The sequence below is a fragment of the Thermobia domestica genome, chromosome 14 (assembly GCF_964235325.1).
Source record: "Thermobia domestica chromosome 14, izTheDome1.hap1.1, whole genome shotgun sequence".
Classification (NCBI taxonomy): domain Eukaryota; kingdom Metazoa; phylum Arthropoda; class Insecta; order Zygentoma; family Lepismatidae; genus Thermobia; species Thermobia domestica.
The window spans coordinates 170,203,407-170,225,010 of NC_137467.1; the positions used below are offsets into that span (position 1 = coordinate 170,203,407).

Here is a 21,604-nt window from a genome sequence, read left to right on the forward strand (position 1 = left end):
ATCATGGCACAAACGCAATGGAGAATGCAAAGATTTCGTTCAATAGCGCATTAGTTGAGGAATGTAAGCACCATCAAGAATAGATTCTACAATAAAGAATAAGAAAACAGAGAAAGTAGGTAAAGCCAGGGGCGGATCCAGGACCGACTTCTGGGGGGGGGGGCGGTGGGTTGTCATAATGCTACTTTTAAGGGCTCCAAACTCTGGGATGGATTTAATTTATATATAAAAAATAAAAATGTTTCCTCTTCTGGGGGGGGCGATCCCTGGGTAAAGCGATGGTCTTTTTCGTAAAGTAAAGGGGTATTTTTTTTAAGTTGCGAACTCCCACACAAGAGATGAGGTAGTATCAAAAAGTTTCGAGACTACAAGAAAGTTTAAAAGAAAGTACTTTCTTTATCTATATTTACACACTATTACCTTCAAAATAGTCATCTTGTACTGCAATACACTGTTCCTAGCTTCTCTATCACTGCTGGAATATGTCCTGGAAGTCCTCTTTTCAAAGCGTGTCAAGCACATTTTACAATTCGCACTGGATCACTTCAGTGGTACCCAAAAGGCGATCTTTCAGCTAGATCTTCAGCTTCGGGACGATGGCGAAGTCCGCAGGAGTCAAATCTGGAGAGTAGGGTGGGTGTGGAAATGCGATTATCTTATTTTTGGTGAGAAACTCACGGGGAGGAGAGCACGATGACAGGGTGTATTGTCGTCGCGAAGCAGCTAGTTTTCCGCGCGCCACAGATCAAGTCTCTTTCCCGGATATCTTTCCTCAGATTCCTTAAAATCTGACAGTAGAACTCGCTATTACCCCCTAGGGACGAATTCGTGAAACACAATCTCGAAAAACATGATGAGCATGGACTTAGTAGAGCTGCGGACCTGACCTACCTTTTTCGATCGTGGAGATGATGGTCTCTTCCACTGTGAAGATCATTGCTTGATCTCAGGGTCGTACTCGTACATCCAAGTTTCGTCACCCAGTAATGATTCTCGACAGATTTCAATACTCTTCGTAATCGATGTTATACACTCAAAATGATGTGCCCATTTTAATGATGCTGGTTCCTTCGAGAGTTCACTGTGAACAAATAGGTTAATGAAAATATGTATTTCTCCTTCTTGCGAATTCTAGTATTCTTCTAACATGAACGAACATGTGTTATGATTTTATTCAAAATTTGTATTTGGCTGTCGTTTACTCTCCTTTTCAACTTTTGATAAAAAAAATACCCGAGGAATTGTCCACTTTCTTTGCGGTTACCCTTGCTCCGGTCGACACGTCCTCCAATCGTGCATTAATGGAATCTAGGACTAAGGTTAATGGACATTACCTTTAACCGGACTTCGATCCCTGACATTTTGTTCTTCGGTTACGGCTGTTTTTGTATTTTGCCGACAAATTTCTTGGCTGATCATAGAGCCGATAGGAAGCCATTTCTACATTCAATTTCGTCTATACCTTTTGCCTTATCTTAATGTTAATAATCATCTCCTAAACGTTGTCGGTGTTGTTTCGAAACATCCTGTATATAGCTTTGATATGGAGATAACAGGGAAGCCAGCGAAGCGATCTTAAAGTACCAGCTGTACCGGTGAGTTGCTAGCTGTAGGTGAGTAATTTTTCTTATCGTAATTTTTTGCATACAAACTCATGTTATCAATTATGTGCATATTCTCATTGCTCATCATTAAGTAATCTAAACCACACCTGTTGCAGTAATTTTATGACAACAGTGTTGGCAGTGGTCGCGCTTTCGTAAAAAAAAAGTTAGGAACTTGCATTAAATAGCTTTTTTACATGGCAACACTACATCAACTATGTTACATTTTCGCACCAATGGAACATTGTCGATGCATACTGCACATATACACAGGGATTCACCCGTAAGAAATTCGTTTTCTGGAGCTGAATATTTATTTTCTTCATTTTGTACCTTTTTCTATTTTACACTTTCGGCACTTTCCTTTGTTACTTCACGTTAGAAATTTCAACATTGGCCATGATCTCAAAAATATTTACATAGAACGCGCTTACATTTGTTTTAAGTCTCAGTTCTTTATCTTCTTGGTTCAAAAGATATACGCAATCAAACTTTGGGTTGCGCAACTTTACGGACACACAGTAGATTTTATTGGTAGTATGTGCGTCACCTTGAGAAGGATACAAACAGCAAACAGAAAATCAACTTAAAAGTGTAGTTTTTATCGTACAAGTAAATAAGCAATATGTTTACGGCCTTGGCCAAATGAATCGGTACAATAATACTCGTACGACACAGGGCATACCATGCCCCGTCCTTGTTATTCAATTTTCTCACTGAACATTCGCTTTTCGAGAAACCTTGTATTTAAGAAACATGCAAACAAAAATATAGAATGATAAATAAAGAGAATACATACGTTCAATGGTTATAAGCGTAGTAATATTTTCGGAAGTTCCATTGTAGCTGGCTATACACTCATAGGGTCCACCGAGAGTAAAATTTGCAGATTCAAAAGTAAATCCTATCGTTGGATCATATTTCACAGACTCCTTCTCCACCTAAAATATAATGCATTAATAAGGATTTGAAGTGAAATGTAGACGAAAAAAAAAGGGCATTGACACTTCCAATTTTTCACATCCTTCAACTTTAGACAAACAACAATGCAGTTAAGATTGGCTGGTTGAGAACTAAGTAAGACGTTCTAGAAGTGCTCTAGTTTGTTCGAAAGATGTCAGTGTAGCAAAAGACAAATAAGAAAAAATATCCATGCCTTTGCAACGAATAAAAAATCGGGTAGATGACACCATTTAGTATCTACAGAGCGATTGATATCATGAGAAAGTCACAAAAAGATCTTACTTAACCTTAGATATACCACGGAAAACTCAACATGGTCACACATTTATTTTATTTCAAAGTTTACAATATTTTATAAAATCTCTGAATGTTTTACATTATTCCTTTCAACGTTACCTTGAATTTTGTAACTTTTCAGTTTTAATATATGTACTGAAATTTTATGCAAAAACTATCATGTTGTGCGGGGTGATTTGACTCTCAGCTTTGTTTAGCAAGAATTTCGTCCGCAAATCCATCATAGTTTCTATTTTTAGTGCATTATTCTTGTGTGACATTTATACATTAAAGCTAACAAGAATATTTTTCGGTGTTACATTATTCGTTTCTAACAGGAGTAAAAATGAGGAGGGATACGGGGAAATTTCTTTCCGGCACTTACAGAAAATATATATGGCGTCCCTCCATTTTCTAGAAAAAATACAATGAGCAATGATAGGTACAGGAGACGACATGGCGTCATGCGTTCCCTTACCCTTTCAGATCCACTTTTACTCCTGGTTTCCTGTCTGTTTGGAAAATGCAATCGAAAACAATAGGCAATCTAAGAAAGTAGAAACAAGATGTGCAGTGTGTTAAGTTTAAGTTGTGAAAAATATTGCATCTATAGATAACATATCAAATGCCTCAGAGCTAATCAACATAGGTTCAAATCCTTTTGAAGTCAAAGATTTTTTTTTATAAAGCGTTCGTGAAGAATCAAAGAATGACTTCTCACACTAAACAAGGAATCTTTAATAAGGTGCAGACCCCTCTATCACGGAGACGATTTACGAACGTTGGTTGAGAAAGGACAAACAACATCTACGAGGATTACCAGGGCAGTTCGAAACTTCATTGATCTGAAGTATCCCTTTTTCGTGTTATTGGTCTTAGAAAGAAACATTACACCAGTTATTAAACAAGTTTTGGGTAATCTATGGAGTATCGTACCGTGCTGGACTTCCAACTGAAAAACCTCAGTTCGATTCCCCACCAGGTAACATTTTTTTCGCATAAAATAATGGCTGCACGGAAGGTGAATGAGCAATTCCCTTTGCTCAAAGTTCTCCATCTAGAGATGAGATGCAAGAATCATGCAAATATTAACTCAGAGAAAAAGAGAGTGGAAATAAATCTTATTGAAATATTATCAGGAAATTCATCCATATTTATATTCGTTCATGTTTTAGTTCCTTTTTGTTTATTCTTCTTCACGAAACTACAGTTCTCGATTACTTAAAGTATAGCAAGGGATGTCAGAGATATACATTTTTATTATTTGTCATATTTGAAACATATGACGTTTTCTATTCATGCAATAGTGTTCACAAATTAAACTTTACACACTGCATATCTTGGTTTTACTTTCTCAGATTGCCTTTTGTTTTCAATTGCATTTTCCAAACAGACTGGAAACGAAAAATACAACACCGAAAATATTCTTGTTAGCTTTAATGTATAAATGTCACACAAGAACAATACATTAAAAATTAGAAACTATGATGGATTTGCGGATAAACGAAATTCTTGCAAAACAAAGCTGAGAGTCGAATCACCCCGCATAACATGACAGTTTTTTCATAAAGTTTCCGCACATATATTAAAACTGAAGAGTTACAAAATTCAAGGAAACATTGAAAGGAATAATGTAAAACGTTCAGAGATTTTATAAAATATTGTAAACTGTGAAATAAGATAAATGTGTGACCAATATTGACTTTTCCGCGGTATATCTAAGGTTAAATAAGATCTCTTTGTGACTTTCTCATGATATCAATCGCTTTGTAGATACTAAACGATGTCATCTACCCGATTTTTTATTCGTTGCAGAGGCATGGATATTTTTCTCCTTTTTGCTGTTTGTTACACTGACATCTTTCGAACAAACTAGAGCACTTCTAGAACGTCTTACTTAATTCTCAACCAGCCAATCTTAACTGCATTGTTGTTTGTCTAATGTTGAAGGATGTGAAAAATTGGAAGTGTCAATGCCCTTTTGCTCGTGTGTATACAATAGACATTCGCTAGTGTCCCATTGAAATTGTAGACATACAATACGATCCATACTTGTCTTATTGTCTGACAACCTTGACATCTGTCTGTCGTTGACGGTGGCCGTTGAACTTTAAAATAAGATCAATATGTCCTCTACAAACACACATTTTATGGTGGGAATTTCCTTCGAATGGGGTAATGTATGCTAAGTAATCAAAAATGGTTTTCCACCAGTCTTAATTCACTTCGCATGCAGCGAAAGTTCATCTTCGAATATAATGGATTATTTGACAGAAGGCGGAAGAGAGTTGAATAGTTTTGATTTGGAAGGAGACTGCACAAAGGTGCAATTAGCCATTAGATGAAGTAGATGAAAGGGAAATGTATAAAGTATTTATTGATTCATTAACAGTTATGAACTTCTTGAACTAGTTAAATGGAAAGACTCTTGGAACGAAATGAAAGTCCAGAGTCGAAGAAACTTACACATCAACCAACCATTTAAAGTTGGAATACAAGAATAATGAAGTTGGAAGAAGTGGTTTAAGCTTATGTTACAATAGACAACACATCAAAAGAAGCACTTTTGCCAAAAATAAATTTCCGATACATGGAATGATTCTCATCTTTCAAATGACGGCAGCGAACTTTCTTCTTCCAAAAAAGTCTGTAAAGTTGAAGGTAAATAAGATTTCTAATGCACGAATGAACAATTCATCATACCCAAAACGCCTCCCTGCAAATGAATCTTCTTATTTGTGAGGAGGAAGTAATTGGACGGAGCCAGATCGGTAAATATTGTGGGTGAAACAAAGGTTCGTAGCCACATGAGCACTCGAAGGTAAGTGTGTCGGTGCATTGTGCGCTAGTAGCAACATACCTTTCGAGGTCAAAGTCAGTCTCTGTTTTGATAGCATCCAGTAACTTTCGCAGCAGGTTCGTATAATATATGTCTGTGATTGTAGCTCCTTTCGAAAGTAATCAGTTAAGATCACCATGTGTATATATACTGTAAAACATCTTCACCTAAAAGGTCTTGATAACTGAAGCGAGTTGTGGTGGTGTGATCTATAAACACATTTGGAAAATCCTTTCTGTTAGTAACGAGTCAATCTTTTCTCAAAACTTTGGCAGCTCTACGTTGTCTGGAAATTTAACGGCCAAACTAGGTCCAATCTCTGTATTAGTGAACTCCCATTTTTGGGGGGATTCTGCTTAACTCAATCTGTTGCGCGTTTCTTCATCTCTGCCTTGCCATACAGGAAGCTGTTGCTTGTTTTGTCTTGTCGTACGAGGAAGATTGGAGCTTCGAAGCATAAGATCTAAATGACGTCTACAAATGTATAATGTGAACTAACAATCACCTGATAAAGGCATTGGCGTAATTTTTGGGCTGCTGGGTCTGACCTAAAATATTGCAAAATAAAGTTATTATAATAAAAACTATTTTATATTGGTAATTTTACTTTAGTATTTTCTCAAAACTTTGGCAGCTCCACGTTGTCTGGAAATTTAACGGCCAAACTAGGTCCAATCTCTGTATTAGTGAACTCCCATTTTTGGGGGGATTGTGCTTAACTCAATCTGTTGCGCGTTTCTTCATCTCTGCCTTGCCATACAGGAAGCTGTTGCTTGTTTTGTCTTGTCGTACGAGGAAGATTGGAGCTTCGAAGCATAAGATCTAAATGACGTCTACAAATGTATAATGTGAACTAACAATCACCTGATAAAGGCATTGGCGTGATTTTTGGGCTGCTGGGTCTGACCTAAAATATTGCAAAATAAAGTTATTATAATAAAAACTAATTTATATTGGTAATTTTACTTTAGTATCTTCTTTCAATGATATAAAAGTTTCTGAGAATTGTATATATTTAGGAACATACACTAGCTTCTTTGCACGGAGTCTGTCTCGCTTCCTTCGATATGAAAACGCAGCAGAAACCACTTTCTCGTTACTGCAGGAAGAAGTCTTTAAGTTTTGCGTCCCACGTAGTGTAGTTATGAGCGCATTCTCCTTCGCTCCACCTTCAACCACAGCGTACGAACGGGCTGCCAGGTAGCACCAATTGCCGACAGAATTTTCGGTTTCTTGGGCGTGTGCGAAGGGTAAAGGGAAGTTATACGGGTAATAACAGCGCATTTTGGGGGTCGCTGGGAATCATCTCGGACATCCTGAGTCTCGTTACGTAGCAGTTTGCGTCAACGCGACGCAAATTTTGTTCCACAGTAATTTGCGATAGTTGGCATAGCTGTTATAAATACTTCATTCATTATTTGCGTTTCGTTGACAAGACTCTTACAGACTGAGGATCCTTCGCTGGTTAATCGCCTATTTTAGCATTCTTTATTACACGCACAATTTTTATATACTCTGGTGAGTAGAGTTACCACATATTAAAATCAAAATGTAGGGACATTTCATGCAGTAAATGAATGTAGAAATGTGTGATCGTCTTTCTGTAATACTAATAAAATGCCGTAATACTAATAAGGTAATCTGTCTGATGAAGGCAAAGTCAATTTGCCGAAACTATAACGCTATTATTTATTAGTTAATATGTGCTTTGGTCAGAATTTGTCTTTTATTGTATAATAAGATAATATAAATGTTCCTAGTGAGGAACAAATCATATTTATCTACCTGATAAAATGAAAGTGTGTTTTAAGATTTTTTATTTTGAAGACAGTACACTTATTAACGTGGAAACTAAATTCTAAATAATAATAATAATAATATTGTTATTATTGTTGTACAGGTGTTATAAAGATTAGTAGTGGTAGTGCAAGCCCTCAAACCAATATATGTCACTGGATAAATTTATGAAGTGGAACGGGACAACTTTGGTATTGACGTCATATGTGATTTCGCAGTTTGTTTTGCTAATTCATGTACTTTAGTAACTTAGCATGACACCATTGTCGAGGAAGTTTATAACTGAAAGCCAAGTTTTTTAACTATGCTGTATATTTCTACTTCTACTTGTGTAAATGAATAATGAACTTACAGGTTTATTATCTTTGAACAGAGCGACCTGAACATCAGGAAATGTTGGTTTGCACGGAATTACAAGATCTTCATACTGACGGACAACACCAGTATATACACCTTCGGTAACAAGTAGCTTCACGGGATCTGTAAGGAGTAAAGAATGTGTACACACTTAGAATGTGTTATGACCGACTTCCGGTTATGATTGCCCAGCCTTAAATCGATGAGCTGGTAGCCATCTTGCTATACATTACAGTGTGAAATACAATTTCGATCAGCCAACGATTTAAACTGTAGTAACACTTGATCAGAATTATATTTTATTTATTTCTATAATTTTAATAACAATATTTTATCTTAGTGATATATTTGTTAGTATTATTGTATTATTACTCTCATTACTTTTATTATTTATATTATTGTTATTATTATAGGTATTGATAGTAGCATAGGACAGACCATTTCTCTTGTAACTTATAAGTACAAAACGCTGAAATATCGATGTTAACAAGAGGACGTTGTTTGACATTCTCTGCAATACTACATGATTAACAGTGTTGACAATCCTGCATAAAATTGGATTATTTTCAAATAACACTACGATAGGTTATTTTCAGATTCCAAATCTACTGTTAAACGAGTACTTACATTACTAAATTTAATTTAATTTTACATTCTCTGTTTACAAATTACACACACTACAGTATCACAGGCATATTCAAAAACAAATTTGAAGTAATGTAGATCCTCGTAGCTAACGCTCTCGCCTTTAGTGTGAGCGGTCCCGGGTTCAATTTCCGGTGGGGACACTCGGTCAGAGAGGTGTAACAGCTTTTTCATGCCATCCTGAGTAAGGTTTTTCCTGGGATTTCCTCATTCACACCAACGAAGTGACGGGATGGTACCTAACATACAGGTCACAGGGTGCTTCTTTCCCCATTTCTTCCTTCCTTCCGCGGATAGTGTGATCACCAAGGCCCGGTATCACTCACACATGACGTGTTTAAGTAGTATTGACACGAGACGAGACTTCAAGTTGTCTCGTTCCGTCTCGTGCAAAGGATATCTCGCCTCGTGTCTCGTCTCGAATGTTTCTGTCTTGTCTTGTGGCAACACTAGAACGGCTGAAGCCCACAAAAAAAGAGCCAAGTGGTTAAAATTACAACTTTTAATAAAGTTTGGTTTGGTTAAAAGAGCACAAAACATAAAACAATCACAATCTTCGAACAACGACTGATTAGTTTCGACTGAAGAAGTAATGAATTACTATGACAGGAATATTTGTCAATACCGTGGATACAGTCGAAAGGCAACCCTTCCCCACTTGTTCGATAAACAGGAAATAACTTCAAAAGATAGTGAAATACCCCCTCATTCCACCGTTGATTCGAACTATGCTCTCATAGTATGTAATGATAAATACTGTAAGTGATATCCTCAGGATACAGTATATTTCTACTTGTTTAAAATCCTTCGAATAGTGTTTAGGCTAAGTGGTAATCTGAAAAGAAATAATGTAATATTTTTTAAAAAGTGAAAAATATGCCACTTCTTTTTTTATCGAAAGGTAACTTCACAGGAAAAATAGCTTTTTAAAAACATTAACTGCACCATCCTTAGTTGGCAGGGACCGCGGTAGCTCAGTGTTAGAGCTTTCACCTCTGGACCACAGGGATCTTGGTTAGATCCCAACTTGCGCCAAGTGAACTTTGTAGTGGACAAACACCGTGTGCGTGGGTTTTCCCGTGGTTCTTCCATTTCCTCCCGCTTACTTGATTGCAGCATTTTCATTCATTCTCATCATCAGCCTCTCCTTTAGCATAGCCAGCATACGCGTGGGGCGTAAAACTTGAATATTTCATTTCATTTTTCATTTCCTTAGTTTGCAACACTGAATAGTAAATGTAATATTGTTAGTTTGCGTTTAATATATAGATTTCAAACGTATAATAATCTGACGTAGTCTCATTTCAAAATAAATAAAAAATATAACTATATGTTGGGTTAGATGTACTCTTAATCTCATAATATTGCAGAGTATGTCAATGTTTGTCGGCATTTACACAATAGGAAATGTTAACATTTTTTTATCAATCAGTTTAAATGTTACTAGAACGTTTCAAGGTAAATGGTCTACCCTGTGCAAACATACAGGTTGCCGGGAACAAACCGACAAACTTCACATATTTTACCGTAAGACGGTGTTATTTTGCACAAGATTTAAAGACTTTTAAAGAAAATCGCATATAACTTACAAACGTAATGATTTAGCACACTGTATTTTAAACATATAATAGCTAGATATGTAAGGAAAACATTAATGCAAATTCGTTAGTAAACATTCAGGATGACCATAGTTATTGAAATATAAACTTTGGTGCAAAGTAACTCCATAGTTGGGGTTACGTTGCACAACATACAAAAAAGTGTGTTCAACATACGAACATAAAGTTTCTGTGTAATATTATCCCTTCAGTATTTATATATTTCACTTTCTACACAAAACTGCATGCACTGTACAAATATTGATATTACAATGAGGGTACCGGTATCGATATTTCGTATGAATTACCAATATTTGTAAAGAAAATTATGTATTTTTTGGTACCGGCACAGAAACCACATTTTAAAAGCTTAGCATATGTCCCACAAAAATGTCAATTCAAGCACAGAAAAAATCCCCGTGAACTGATTTCCCTTGGTTATTCCTTATGTCCAAGAATATCATCCCAAACGGGAGTTTGGGACTTTCAGGGTAAAGCCCTTGCATGATTTCTTTTTTTAAAAAATCTAATGTTTGTCATTCCTATGCGCATAAGCTTTGAGCCCACCCAAAAGTCTAGTTATTTCTTTAAAAAACGAAGCCTTTGTTAGTTGAGCCCCTCTCAAACATTTTTTCTGGATCCGCCACTGTTCATAATTTATTTTCCAATCCAACAAGAAATTCATTCCATCATCTACCTAAATAGGAAATTTAACTAAATTTAGAATGCAGGAGGTTCCAGTAGTAATAATTTCTTATCTAAGCGGTATTTTGGACCGGTGGAAAGTAGCCCCGAGTAGAGGCTGAAACCGCCTTCTCCCAGTTTTACATTTTTTATGACTTTAAAACGTTTCACATTTTAAGTTCAACTATTGCGTCAAAGTCAGATTATACACAGTAGTATTCTAGGAAACTGACTTAACTTTGACGGAAATTCTTGTACGTGATATCTTTCAAATTTTGTCGGCCTTTACAATGACTGCTTTCCATACCTCTAGAACAACTAAACCTCCCGATAATTGGAACTAATGTTAACCGTCAACATTATAGCCATCTTACGGTGGCAGTTGAAACTTTCTCTTTACAGCTCATGGTTTTACCGACACAGGACTGTGAAACTCTTTTCATATTTTGTGCAAAGTACCCCGTCTTACGGTACGTATTTAGGACCTCAAAGTGTATCTACGACTTCTGACAGAAAGGGCTAATTACGAAGATGAGGTAATTTTAAGGTAACCACCCTACGACAAATCGCATTAATTACCGTGAATTGACCTCATCTCTGTAATTTCCGACGAAGTCCCAGATAAACATTTTTGTTTTATTGAGGCCAGGAACAGATATGCGAAATTTGTCATTTTATTCCCAGAATACCCAGTATATTCTTACATTGTGTCCTGGGAAGAAGTGGAAATACTTTGGGAAATTGTAGTATGGATGATTGTAAACAAAAAAAAAAAAAAAAAAGCTCATATAAACATTAATCCTATTCCTAACGGTTCATGAGCAACAGGTTGTGAACAATTTTTGACTTTAGATTGTTTATTTCCCACCATGTAGTTATTCTACAGAAAAAAAGATATAGCTCATTTAAAAAGTGATGAGATGACTTTTCCAACGATGTGCTGTATGTGGTAATGGAGTCATTGGAAGGAATGTTCTTGAGGGAAATTTGGGAAAGTCGATTATTTAAAGATTGTTTAAAAGAATTTGATGGCAACACTGATTCCTACATTTCCTTCAATAACTTTCGTCTCTTCGCAAATGCCTTTCCCCAAAACGCTCGTCGATGAAAATTTGGAAATCAAGACTTAAAACGGCCCTCGATGGAAGTATTCCAGGTAGTATGTAGCAGAACGCGCCTTTCAGTTAATCAGATCACTGACGGAACGTGTCAAGAATACTTCTGAGGTTGCTAGGCAACGGGAAAAACAAGCTATGGAGCTTATGTATACATGGCGTCACTCAGCATTCGGCAATCACAACACTTGGAGAAGGAAAAGCGACAAAAAGGGCTGTATGAGAATCAATTACTAGGTAAACATGCGAACTATTACTTAATAATTATATATATATTATGATATATATTTAGGGTGGTCCTTAATTACATGGCGAAATTTTTTCCGAATTTCTTTGCTCCCAACGCCTAAATTGGTTCCATGTCAGACCCAATTTATCCATGAAAAAAAAAATGGGCTCAATCGGAGAATATTTAACCGACCCCCAAGCGACCTAAAGTTTGAATGCATATCCAATATATTAATATATAGGAAAAGTCTGGAATAAACCTTTCTTACTTTAAAGCGGCTGAAGGGAAAAGGACCAAATCTTGGATACAGGGATTGGAAGTAATCCACATCTGACCCTGAGAAATAGCATGATGGCGGCCATTTTGAAGTTCGCAATTTTGTATTCGGACCCAAAATTATAAATGGAAATGATGTTTTGTGACATCGTTTTTGGGTAACCTTTCATTATAAAAACATATCTTCCTATATTTTCAACTTATCTCTGGTCATTTAATTCTTTTTAGCTTTGAAATAATAGTTTATTATCTTTCAATATTTTTTTTCTTTATAGGTTACTGAAATATTAATAAATTATTACATACATGTAACAAGGAAATAATTATATATGTTGTTATATAATTACATCCCGTCGAAATACACACCAGCCTATATTGAAATTATTTATATGAAATGAAATTACATAAATAATATAATGAATGCTTAAAATGATAATAAAAGAAAGCTGAAGGCTGTGGATAACTAGCCAAATTCTACTGCATCATTAAGCCAATTTTTCTAGCATCTGGATACTTTTTTCTGTGTTCACTGACTATCTGCAATATGTATTGTTTCTCTTTTTCGTCCTTTGTTAAAATGTTCCCGTATTCTTGTATCGATTTCACACCTCTCTCTGCAACACCATTCACCACCACAATGTTTTTCAATGTATTCAACACATGTTGAAAGTTCACATCTTCTTTCCAAGTAGACGGGCATGTTTGCAGAAAATGTGTATTTATCGAAAATCTTGAGAGACATGTCTTGGAATCTGCGGAAACGAAGTCTGAGAATTCTTTTTCTCTGAAGCTGTTGACTTCTGCACTATTTATAGAGTATCGCTTTATTTGGTTTTGTGCATCACATTCTTCTGTACTCCCTTTTATATTAAGAACATTTTTTTCTTTCTCATGTTGTGGCACTTCATCAAAGAACGCAAATGCTGCAGTTTCTGGTGACAGATACCATAAATGGTTAGCAAATTTTTTCACAGATAAATTGGAACATATTGTTTAAATTATTGATTAGGAAAGAATCATATTTACTTTTTCTTGCACTGCAGAGAAACGAATGTGCATTTCTTTCTTTACTTTATGGTTTAATTCAAATAAGGGAAACTATTCAACAATCTTATAAATCTGCAGCCCGTACAGAGATATAAACTCACATAATATTAAGTTTTGTTACTTCGGAGCTTTTATTTTCCATAGTTGATAATTATTACATGTTCAGAGATAAGTGGAAAATAAAGGCAGACGTCTGTTTGTCGTTAAAAGCTACCTCAAAATGATATATCATACGAGGTCATTTCTATTTAAAATTTTGTGCCCGAATCCAAGATGGAGAACGTCAACATGTGCCTCAACTCGGTCACTACTCAGTATCGGGTTTGGATCTACTTCTACAACATCTATCCAAGATATGATTCCTTTCCCTCAGCCATTTTAAAGTTACAAGAGTTTATTACAAACTTTTGCCATATACTATACATTGTAAATGCATTCAGATGTTTAGGTTGCTTGGAGCTCGGTTAAATATTCTTCGATTGAGCCCATTTTTTTCACAGATTAATTTGGTCCCTATGGAACCAATTTAAGGATTGGGAGCAAAGAAATTCGGAAATCGAAAACTAAGGACCTCCCTAATATATATATATATATATATATATATATATATATATATATATATATATATATATATATATATATATATATATAGCGGGTGATTCAATAAGAACGTACCAGGCCTTTATCGCAGCTAATACTGCACGTAGAGCCTTCAAACAAAAATTGCATTACCAAATCCTATGTGTAGAATGCAATAAAACTAGAGGCGTTGTTGCAGACTTGTATCTGACTACCCGTAGCAGCCTTTAACTCAGCTAATAATGCACATAGAGCTGCCAAACAAACAATTGAACTACCAAATCGTATGTGTAGAATGCAATAAAAATAGTAGCGACACCAGTGACGTATCGTGAATATCTCCAACGGGGGTCATCTGCAAAATTTGACATGAAAACAGGGGTTGGTTGTGCCTCCATTGAAACAAGCGCACAATGGGAGAAACGTCGAGAGGAAACACCTTGGCATATTTCTTCCTCGTTGGCAGCAACACGGTCGTATTATTAGGTGAAAGTCAGATGGTGCGAGGATGTTCCACTTTCCATTGCAAATTTTGAAGTTGCCCCCCGTTGGAGGTATTCACGAGACGCCACTGATCTCGCAACTATTTTTATTGCATTCTACACATAGGATTTGGTAATGCAATTTTTTGTTTGAAGGCTCTACGTGCAGTATTAGCTGCGATATAGGCCTGGTACGTTCTTATTGAATCACCCGGTGTATATATATATATATATATATATATATATATATATATATATATATATATATATATATATATATATAGAGAGAGAGAGAGAGAGAGAGAGAGAGAGAGAGAGAGAAGAGAGAGAGAGAGAGAGAGAGAGAGAAAGAGAACCCTCTTTAGGAAACAAAGAAAGAAAACATAAAAGGTAATCAGGGAATTTTTAGTCGATATCACAAGTGACAAGGTAGTGTGACGAAATTAGGTAGCACTGCGAATGTCTTCAAAACAAATTATCCAGGATAGATGGTTGTCAAAAACTATTGGAAAGGCCTTAATCCTGCAATGGTTTGACAATTGTTGATAATGGTATGTATACGTTTCAATATAAATAACCCTTACCACTACACCCATGTGATCCCAGTTATCATTCTTAATACCTGAGCATTTGAGATTAAGAAATAAATGCTTATATCTTGTTCTGAGAGATCGTATGTTAAGCCCTGTAGCTGTAAGAATTTCTAGAAACAAATTCTTACACTAAATTTCACTATTTCTGTGTATTACAAACGGTTCTGCGAACTCGAAATGTTTTAACAACCGTTTCTAGCGAACCGGCGCCAACCGGCTGAATAGCGCCACTGTATATACATATAGTTAGTAATACTTCGCATGCTTCCTTGCGCTGGATAAACACCGTGTGCGTGAGTATTCTCGGAGTTCTCCCGTTTCCTCCCACTTTCTCCATTCCAGCGTTTCCTTCATTTCTCACAGCTCCCTCGTGGCTAAGCGGTTAGCGTACGCGCCTTTGGCGTGGGAGACCCGGGTTCGATTCCCGGCGGGAGCTCATGAGGTTCGGATTCCACGTTAATCAGTAGGTCCACGTCTCATTTAGCCTCGCTGCTGAAAGGGACGCTAAACTAAAATCACCTCACCTCCTTCATTTTTCATAATCACCGTCTGCTTTAGCCTAGCCGGCATAACCATGTGACGTAAAACTTAAAAAAAAAAAAAAATCATTTCATTTTTTTCTTCTCCCGAAAAGCCTAATAGTTTTACCAGATTGTGAAGGGAAAGTGATTCCTTAATTTGTATTATTATTATTTTGTTATTTATTATTATAAATGTTTCTTTTTTATTTGTTTATACTTGAGACTATTGTAGTCATACGGAATAAAAAAGGATATTAAGAAAAATGGAATCCGAAAAATGGATCCAAGTATTGGATATGTATTATGAGGTACAATCAATTCACGCGAAGGTAGCTTAACAACCAATTCTGATAATATCTGATCATATAATATTCTTCACATCTACATTCTTGCATTTCAAGTGTTGCGAATGTTGAGGTTCAGAAAAGTAAATCCAAATGCAAGAAAGGCCAAGGGAGGAAATTAACACCAAAGATTTTTGAGGCGAAATTCCTAAATGGGAAAAATATGAGCCTCGATTTTGTTTCCAGTTTGGCATGGGTACGAAACATGAGTAAAGGCTCTTGGAGTTTCAGTGTCAGTGCAGCCAGCGACAGATAGATGTTCGATTTCTAGAAGCCTTCTCCGTTTAGATACAGACAAAAGTTTCCTACTTTTTGATAACTGTTCTTCTGAAAATGGGAGGATTCTTCGTCTCAGAGGCAAAGTGGGAAGGAGAGCTCAATCGGTAGTGAAATTAGGGTTGCCACGTTTGTAAAATCAAAAAGAAGGACAATTTGACTTAAAAAATATCACTAGAAAAATTGCTTTTACCGAAACTTAGGTTTGCCTCCAGATTATATCAAACAGCACATTTTAAAGAAAAGTCAAAAATGAAATGAAATCTTTTAAGTCCCACGATTATGCTGGTTAGACTAAAGGAGACGGCGATGATGAGAAATGAATGAATGAAGGAAGTGGGAGGAAACGGGAGAACCCCGAGAAAACCCACACCCACGGTGTTCCTTGACCACAAAGTTCACTTGGCGCGAGATGGAATCGAACCAGGCACCCCATGCACCAGAGGTGAACGCTCTACTACTGCATACCGTTCGAAAGGCCATTCCATCACCTTTCAAATGCTCTATATCTCACATATGTGAAAAAAAACTACAGGGTGAGAAATAAACAAGATAAGGGGAAAATTGTACACAATATGCAGCTTACAAACGGTTAAGAGTCTTCATCCCGGCGAAATTAAAATACCCCTAATTTTACAGTAATTATGTGATATGTTCAAATAGATAAAAGATAATCGGTGGAACAAGAGCGCCCTAGGCAATATTACTTTAGATGAAAAACCGTTATCACGACTCATCTGCTTTCGATTTCGAGCCATTTTGAAAATCGGCATTTATTTTCGCGTTTCTAAACAGCTGAAAACGGAAAGCCACTAGGTGACTTGTGATAACGGTACCTCACGCAAAATAATATTGTCTAGGGCGCTCTTGTTTCATATTTCAATTATCTTTTATCTATTTGAAGATATCACATAATTACTGTAAAATTAGCGGTATTTTAATTTCGCCGGGATGAAGACTCTTAAGAATAGAACTCACGTTTATATTAACTATTTAGCTTAGAATACTAACATTTCCCTACCTACCGGGTCACTAAGTACAGAGTCCATTAAAAGAGTATACACACTTTAACGAAAGATAATTTTACATCGTGCATATTAGAGATAAACTAATTACACATACCAACTTTAATACATATGATAATAAAAGATTCCTGCACTTGTAGAGTTACCAACAGTGCTCCAAGTCGTTATCGTCTGCTAGAACTATGGCTGAAAGAGTAATATTTATAGCTGTACGATGCCTTCAAGACCTTCCTTTACATGACAAATGGTATCGTGGGGTCTCAAAATTAAACTTGGAAATTCGCCGTGATGGTGATACTACAAATTATGGATAAGTGAAAATATCACATAATATTTTCGAAGCTAGTTCACGAAGAAATTAAATGTCGACTGAAAGCAGGGAATTCGTGTTGTTATTGAGCCCAATTGAGACTAATCTTTTGTGTTCGCGAAGTTTGTCTAAGATTTTAAAACTTAAATATTTTAAGAAAAAAAGATAATTATGTTTGTCGTACAGCACGGTTGCAAAGTATGGTCTCTTACTTTGAGGGAAAAAACGGAAACTGGACGTATTTGAAAATAAAATCCTAAGACGAATATTCAGACCCAAGACTCAGAGAAAGTAAAATAGGAATATTTCCAGCAACATTTTCAAACTTTTCAATGTATTTCTGTTCCTCAAATATCAAGCGTGGACCAGCCATTTTGTTTCACTATTATACGTCATACAGTCATGAGAAAACCGACTCTGTTCTGAAAATACCACTTTACATACAATGATAATTCAATTCAACTTTACCCTATACGTACAGTACTCATATAACACCTGTTAAATTTGTATACATGTTTTTATGGACTCTGTATATATGGAACGTTCAGAGCAGGAGAGAATCAAGCGAATCACAAAAGTTGCGAGTAAAAGTTACATAAAGTTTCTGTAATACGTTAAGTACATGGATTTTTATGTATTTATTTATTTATTTATTACAATATAAGAATTATTTACAAGATCTAGACATGAAATGAATTTTTCAAGCTCTAAAAGAAGCTTCAGACAAAGATTTAAAAGGTAAAATATGTCTAAACTGATTAAAAGTGGAAGTGATTCCATTTTACACTGAACACCCTGTATGAAGTAGTTAAAAAAAAAAATAGTTTCTACAACACATTTTAAGTTTGGTATACCATTTATAGAATCAACTTTAAATAATAATATTTATTTATTTATACAGTATTGTAAGGGAGAATCGAATAGATTTTCTCTTATGACACTTCAAAGAGATAGAAGAAAAGTTGTAAAATCGTCAACGGAGAAGCAGTTATAACATATCACAGAGTCCTAGTACTGGATTGTGAGTTTGCGTGCAGCAGGAAAAGAATAGCTAAGAGAACTATACCTAAATCTAAGTAGTGAAAGCTCAAGAATCCAAATCTAAGACGCGAACTCAAAAAAAGAAAAACAGTATTACAAAGACTACAACAAATACTAGAAGATAAATACTGTGGCCACTAAACAGATAGAAGAGGAAGTAATTACTTAAAATTTCAGGAAAACGTGCTCCAACAGATAAAGACACTTGCTGGTGGAATGATACAGAATATAATGGAATAGAATAGAAGCGCGAAAGTAGAATGGAATAAATGAGAAACTGGGGAAGATCGAGAACAATACGGGAAAGCGAACAAAGCAGCTACAAGACAAATGACCAAAAAGCAAAGTCCGATGCCTGGCGAGAAGTATACGAAGAACTTAAGGTTAGTGTAAAGGGACAAGTTTTGCCGATAGATGGCACTACAGTCTTCGTATCTCTCCCATGTATTTTTCACCTTTCACGAAAATTTACAATTTCTCTTACTAATTTCAACCTAGAGATTTAAATTTTTAGAGAAGGAACTTCATAACCTATTAAAGAGAACAATCCGTGCCGATTGTTTATTTAGAATTTTCTTCATCGTTGAAACAGTTCCATTGTTAAAGGTTTGGATCTCCATTTCAACAATCAAGCCATTTTAACAATGAAAACAATTCTAAATAAAAAAATCGGCACGGATTATTGCCTTCGATAGATTATGAAGTTCCCTTTCTAAAAGTTTGAAGTCTCTAGGTTGAAATTTGTAAGAGAAATCGTGATTTTTTGTGAATGGTAAAAAATACATGGGAGAGATATGAAAACTGTAGTGCCATCTATCGGCAAAACTTGTCTCTTTAAACCAACCTTAAACTACCAAAATATAAGCGAAAATTCCTACGGATAGTCAGCTGAAGAAAGCGCAAGAGAAGAAACTAGACGTGGCTGAAATTAATATAAAATTTTCAGATGAATGTGTGGTTACCAGGTTGGTTAAGATCAGAAACGAAAGAATAATATCTTGCAGATTGCTGTTTCGCCCACTAATTTATATTTAAAAATACACTTACCTCTGACATAAACATAAACTTTGGAAGTATTTGGTTCATCATTATTAGAGGCGTTCTCGTATTTGCAGTAGTAGTATCCTGTGTTCGTGTAGTGTGCGTTTTCAATTGTTAGATGTGAAATGTACGGGTGAAACGAGTTTGGTTCCTCAAAATCACTTACATTCTGAAAGTAAGAATTTGGAAGAATAGCAATTAATATAAGTGAGTCGTTTAGGAATAGTGCACAAACTTATACGATATGAAATTGTTCACGTGCTTTCATTCTATAGTATCATATGAACAACAAATATAACAAATTTGCATAAAAGTTCCTATGAAAACAATCTGAGCAATAGGTATAGACAAGGGCGCCGATTTGTTTGTAAATTTGGAGGGTCCATCCAGATGCAGAAGGTATATATGCGGATATGAAGACAAATTGCATTCAAATTATGCCAAATATTGTATATTCATAAATACAATGCGGGGGCCCACACGAACTTTAAGGGCGCCAGGCACCCCAGGATCTCCGCCCTTGGGTACACAGTTACTTGCCCTATTTGTTCACCTAAGCTTCATGATCACAATTACGCGGTACGTTCAACCTCTAAGATCTCTGTTTTTGCATGTACTGTGAACTAGGGATGGCCACAAAGTTCCGGTTCCGGCGGAACCGGTTCCGCAAGGAACCGGTTCTTGGAGATCCGGTTTTCAGAACCGGTTCTGGAACCGGTTCCGGACCTGGATCCGAAAACCCGGTTCCAGAACCGGATCTTAGGAACCGGTTCCAGACCTGGATCCGAAAACCCGGTTCCAGAACCGGATCTTAGGAACCGGTTCCAGATCTGGATCTGAAAACCCGGTTCCAGAACCGGATCTTAGGAACCGGTTCCAGACCTGGATCCGAAAGCCCCCAAAGACCCGTAAAGGAGGCATAAAGTTCACCTTCAAAAATAATGCAAAGAGGACCATGCGCTTGTGCCTTCCTCGCCCAGACCCGCTTGTGCCCCCAGAAAAAAATTTTGGTCCACCAGTGGGTGTTTAGCCAAATGAGTTGGCCAGTTTGCCTGTTTACCCAATGAGTTTGCCAGTTACCCAGTTTATTTAGCCAAATGAGACAAGCTGCCGCCGCCTGGGCGCCTGCCTGTCGCTTCCACCATTTCATCTAGCTTACTGTTCACAGCTTGCCAGCAGCTCGGGTTTAGCCTTAGCGTAGGGATGGTCACAAAGTTTCGGTTCCAGCGGAACCGGTTCCAGACCTGGATCCGAAGAACCGGTTCTAGACCTGGATCCGAAAAACCGGTTCCAGACCTGGATCCGAAGAACCGGTTCCAGACCTGGATCCGAAAAACCGGTTCCAGACCTGGATCCGAAAAACCGGATCTTCTAGAACCGGATCCGTTCAGACCCGAAAACCGGTTCCACTAGGAACCGGTTCTGGCCATCCCTACTGTGAACACATGAGAAGATCCAGTTCGTCTAAAAGTACTTAGTAGTATGGGCGTCAGTTGACCTAAATTTTACGTCCCTGGGTCTTAAGCACAGGGACCAAGCGAAGGGGTGCATAGGACCACCTCTCTAAATTTCGGAAGAGATAACTTGGCCCACCACCTAAATTTTGGGAGGGGGTAGAACCACTCCATTACATTTTGGAAATTACCAAATTTAAGAACTTGGCACGGACTGTTTTTTGTTTTTTTTACCTCTGTAAATTTTGGGGTTCATCTTGTTCCCGTTTATGAGTAAAAATGTCAAAAATGCAAATTTTGGAGCTTTTTGTCCTATTTTTATTCTCCTTGATTAGGCCCCATTACCTTGTATGGTTCTATAGCTATGTAAAGGGGTTAATTCTCTTTCATATGGTATGGGAACATTAGTGCTCCGTTCTTAAATTTCGAGAGGGGTACGTAGGACCACACTGTAAAATTCAGAATCATAAAAAAAGCAATAATTGATAAATTTTCTCTATATTCCTAA

At 36.6% G+C, this 21,604-nt stretch overlaps 1 protein-coding gene across 1 annotated transcript in view; it reads right to left on the reverse strand.

Moving 5' to 3' along the window:
• LOC145670742 (vascular endothelial growth factor receptor 1-like) overlaps nucleotides 1-21,604 on the reverse strand; it is a 325,002-nt gene that overhangs the window by 175,283 nt on the left and 128,115 nt on the right. The window contains exons 3-5 of the mRNA XM_081739513.1: nucleotides 19,649-19,811; nucleotides 7,832-7,959; nucleotides 2,404-2,545 (exon numbers count right to left, since the gene is read on the reverse strand). Coding sequence (XP_081595639.1) covers nucleotides 2,404-2,545; nucleotides 7,832-7,959; nucleotides 19,649-19,811 — 433 coding nt within the window. The remainder of the gene's footprint in view (nucleotides 1-2,403; nucleotides 2,546-7,831; nucleotides 7,960-19,648; nucleotides 19,812-21,604) is intronic.